The sequence below is a fragment of the Alligator sinensis genome, unplaced genomic scaffold (genome assembly GCF_000455745.1).
Source record: "Alligator sinensis unplaced genomic scaffold, ASM45574v1 scaffold850_1, whole genome shotgun sequence".
In the NCBI taxonomy this organism is placed as follows: domain Eukaryota; kingdom Metazoa; phylum Chordata; order Crocodylia; family Alligatoridae; genus Alligator; species Alligator sinensis.
In genome coordinates, this window is record NW_005842742.1 from 30,321 (window position 1) to 34,703 (window position 4,383).

Sequence of the window (4,383 nt, forward strand, 5' to 3'; positions counted from 1 at the left end):
GACCTCCTGCCCTGGAAGACAGGGGGAGGGGGGGGCCAGTGGGGCTGGAGGACCTGCTTCAAGTAACTGGAGGTGGAGGAGCTGAGGTGACTCCTCCCCCACAATGGGGACCTGGGGAAGGGGTACAAGATGGTGGGAATATCCCCCTACCGCAGGAGACCTGGGTGGGAGGCAGAGCAGATGCCCCCCAGCTGGAGGCCTGGGTGGGGGTGGTGACCATGACGCTGGGGGGCTGGAGCTGGGTTATCCATCTCCCCCAACTACCACAGGAGACCTGCAAGGGGGGGCAAGTCCTGGGGTGACCCTTCCCACTGGGAGACATCTTGGGGGTAGGGAGTGGGGTGTCCCCCCTTCACTTCAGGGAGCCCTTTTGTTGTTCACCCCTTAACCACCAACCCCCATGCTCCCCCATGACCACCAGGGGGGTCAGAGTTCTGGGGCTGCATGCAGGCCGTGATGGAGTGATGCGAGGCAGCTTGGGAGGGGGTCACAGAGCTGGAAGGGGGCTGGACTGGCCCTTAACCCCACTGGAGAACCTTTGGGGGGGGGGCCCTCAGGCAGCTTGTCGAAGTACTTGCGCGCCTTGGGGGCCTGCTCCAGCATGTGGGGGGGTGGCAGGCCCAGCACCTCCACTATGCGGCTCATCTGGTCCGCCTGCCAGATGGGGGTCATGGGTCGGGGGTCAAGGGGCAGGGGACAGACAGATGGAGGGGGCAGGGGGCAGAGGGAGGGAGGAATCAGGGGGCTGCTGACTGCCCCTCCTTCCCAGCCCCAGGGTGCATAGCCCCACCCACAAATGAGGGGCAGAGCCAGTCCCCCCCAGCCTCAACCCTTTGTCCCTTCTGGCACCTGCCCCTTAGCCCTGAACACCCCGACGGAGCCAGCTGCCCCTCCCTGGCTTTTACCTACCCCCGTAGCCCTGCCCACCTGCAACGGGTGGAGCAAGCTGCCCCCACATTGCTGAGAGGCAGGGCCAGGTACTCTCCCTTCCCCCTTCCATTAGTCCTGCCCACCTGCAAGGGGTGGAGCCAATTATCCCCAAACTTTAGTCCCACCCACACTCAAGGGGAGAGGCCAGCTGCCCCCTTAGCTCCATCTACCCCAAGAGGCGGAGCCAGCTGCCCCCCAACCCTTGTCCCCCTGCCAAGTATTGAATGACATGGTAGCACCTCCCAGCAGTCCCACCCCTACCCCATCCATTAGCCAATGGCATCACACATTCAGGGAGAGGGGAGGGTCCCGTCTTCTCCCCCTTGAATGAGCCAATGCATGGGGCAGCACAAGCATAATGAGACTTGCTTCTCTACCCTGATCAGCCAATGGGCCGACGCAAGGGGGGGCCAGGGATGGGCACAGGGGCCATGCCATTGGCTGAGGGAGTGAGCATGGGGAAAGGGGAGCAAGGGAGGCACCCCCATGTATTCAGGGGACCCCGAAGGACTGGGAAAAGGGGCGGGGCTCCAGCAGCAATGGGCATGGGCCCCAGCCAATGGCTCACCTCGTTGGAGCCGCTGAAGAGGGGCTCCCCCGTGTGCATCTCCACCAGGATGCAGCCCAGGGACCACATGTCGATGGCCAGGTCGTAGGGCAGCCCCAGCAGCACCTCGGGCGACCGGTAGAACCGGCTCTGGATGTACTGGTAGATCTGGGAGGGGGAGGGGCCAGTCGGCGGAGGGAGGTAGCCAGGCATCCAGGGGCCCCTCCACCCGCTACCCACCCAGGTTGTAGGGGGGTTGAGGCGTGGAGAAGGGATACGGATAGAGGCTTGGGGATGGGCCTATTTGGCAGGTGGCAAGGTGACCTTGGGGGGGCGGGGCCTGACTCATGTGCCCAATAGCAGGGGTTAGAGTTTGGAAGGGGGGGGGCTTAATCCCAAGGGGCTAGGCCAGGAGCCTGGGAGCCAGAGTGACAGGTTGGGTGGAGGGAGGGGTCTCGGGGCAGGGCTAGGATCCTAGTGGGCAGGACCTGGTTTATGTGCCCAGTGGTGGGGGTTAAGAGGCTGGAGGGGCTGGGCTTAATGCAACGGGGCTGGGCCAGGAGCCTGGGAGCCAGAGTGATAGGGCCTAGGGTTGTGGGGGTAGGGCCAGAACCCAGGGGCAGAGCCAGAAACCTAGCAATGGTGCCAGGACCCCAAATGCCAGGGTGGGTGGCCTGGGGGCGGGGCTAGAAACCTGGGGGCAGTGCCAGGAACCTCACAGGCCAGTGTTACAAATCTAGAGGTGGGACTAAGACTGAGGGGGCAGAGTGACAGGTGGAGCCAGGGTTCTAGTAGGTGGGGCTAGAACTCTGGGGGGTGGAGCCAGGACCCCAGGGGCCAGTATTAGAGGCCTGGGGGCAGAGCTAGGACCCTGAGGGTGTGTCTGGGGGCAGAGCTAGAGGCCTGGGTGTGGAGCTAGGGGAGTGGGGCCAGGAGTCCAGGAGCTGGATTCAGGGAGTGGGGGCAGGGCCAGGACCGCAGGGGCAGGGCTTGGATCCCTGAGGGTGGGACCAACAGCCCAGCAGAGCAAGGGCACAAGGCCTGGGGGCAGGGCTAGGACCCTGCTAGGATGCAAAAAGCTGGGGCTAGGGGCCCAGGGGTGGGGGTAGAGATCTGGGGGTAGGGCCAGGAGCCCACTAGGACCACAGAGCCTGTGGTTGGAAGTCTGGGGGTGGGACTAGAGCCTTGGAAGTGGGGCTAGGAACCCATTAGGACAACCGAGGCAGGGATTGGAAGCCCAGGGTGAGGCTAGAGACATGGGTGTGGAGCTAGGAACACACTAGGACCCCAGAAACTGGGGTTGCTAGCTCAGGGCAGGGCTAGAGCCCTGGGGGTGGGACTAGGAGCCCACCAGAGCCCCAGAGGCTGGGGCTAGAGGTCCAGGGGCAGGGTTATTGGACTTGGGGCAGGGCTTGGAGCGCACTAGGACCCCAAAGACAAGGGTTGGAAGCTAGGGGGCAGGGCTAGAGCTCTTGGGGCGGGGCTAGGGCACGGCTGGGGCTAGAGGCCCAGGGATGGGTTTATCAAGCTGGGGGTGGACCCAGAGGCCCTGGGGTGGGGCCCTCACCCGCTGGCCGAGCTGGCAGGAGCTGCCAAAGTCAACAATCTTGATGGCGCTGCGCTTGGGGTTGCAGAGCAAGATGTTTTCGGGCTTGAGGTCGCAGTGGATGATGCTGAGCTCCGGGGTGGCCAGGAAGAGCAGGGCCGTGCAGAGCTGCTGGGCAAACTTGCGCGTGAGGTTGAGCGAGACGCCACGGAAGTTGGTGTTGCGTAGCAGGTCGTAGAGGTTGTAGGACAGCAGCTCGAAGGCCAGGCACAGGTGGTTGCGGAACATGAAGTGCTGCTTCAGGTGCACTGGGTAGGAAGGGGGTGGGGGGGGAGAAAGAGCGGGTGAGGGGGGACTGGAGCTTCCATGCCCACTCAGGAGAGCTCAGACCCCCTCTGCCTAACCCCTGGGCTGGGACAGGGGGTGACAGAGAATGTGGGGGTGAGAGGTGGTGGACAGATCCCCCCTTGTCTTCCCCCTCCCAGCTGGAGATGGGGTGGGGTGGGAAGGCAGAGATGAAGGTAGGGGTGAAGAGATTTGGGTCCCCCCACATACAGACCTACCTGGCCTCTGCCCAACTACAAGGAGGCCCCGCCCTGTTAGACCAGGGGGTTGAGGTGCTGCCCCCCAAGGGGAGGAAGCCCTGCTGTGGGGGGGGGGGGGCCCCCCTGCGGGGGGGGGGGGGTGTCAAAGCCACAGCCCCGCTCCTCAAGGGAGAAAGTGCCACCCCTTCGGGAAGGAAGCCCCACCCCCTGATCCCCAAGGGGAAGAAGCCCCACCCCATGGGGGGTCAAATCCCATCCCCTTAGTCCCCAGGGGGAGAAAGTCCCACCCTGTGTTCCGGGAGGGGAGGAAGCCTCACCCCCCACAGTAGTTAAGACCACACCCCCTGCCAACCCAGGCTATGGAGGCGCTGCCCCCAGCACTAGGGGCCCCTTAGCCCCTCCACCCAGTTGATTTGTGAGCCCACCCCATGCCCCCAATGTGCTCATGCCCTGCTCCATCCTCCAAGTGGTCTGGGCCGTGGCCCTTGACCCCTGGGGATGGAGGCCCTGCCCCCGCAGCAGCTCACCAATGTAGTACTTCATCTCAGTGTCGTGCTGGTTCATGAGCTCCAGCAGCCGCAGCTCGATCTGGGCTTGGTTCAGGAAGGCCTTCTTGTTCTTGATGATCTTGATGGCCACCCACTCCTGGTCGTGGTGGTCATAGGCTTTCACCACCTGGGGGGGAAGGTAGAGGTAGCACGGCCTTTACTCACTGGGGGTGGGGCACAGAATGGGGTGGGTCTTTGCCCATGAGTGAGTTCATCTTGTAACTGGGGGTGGGGTGGGGTGTGGTCCAGGGGGGCCTGGCCAAAGGA

At 63.9% G+C, this 4,383-nt stretch overlaps 1 protein-coding gene across 1 annotated transcript in view; it reads right to left on the minus strand.

Moving 5' to 3' along the window:
• The window catches only part of LOC102370674 (dual specificity tyrosine-phosphorylation-regulated kinase 1B), a 12,146-nt gene that overhangs the window by 3,120 nt on the left and 4,643 nt on the right, over window positions 1-4,383 (minus strand). Inside the window, exons 5-8 of the mRNA XM_025216457.1 lie at window positions 4,096-4,243; window positions 3,045-3,331; window positions 1,499-1,645; window positions 529-654 (exon numbers count right to left, since the gene is read on the minus strand). Coding sequence (XP_025072242.1) covers window positions 529-654; window positions 1,499-1,645; window positions 3,045-3,331; window positions 4,096-4,243 — 708 coding nt within the window. The remainder of the gene's footprint in view (window positions 1-528; window positions 655-1,498; window positions 1,646-3,044; window positions 3,332-4,095; window positions 4,244-4,383) is intronic.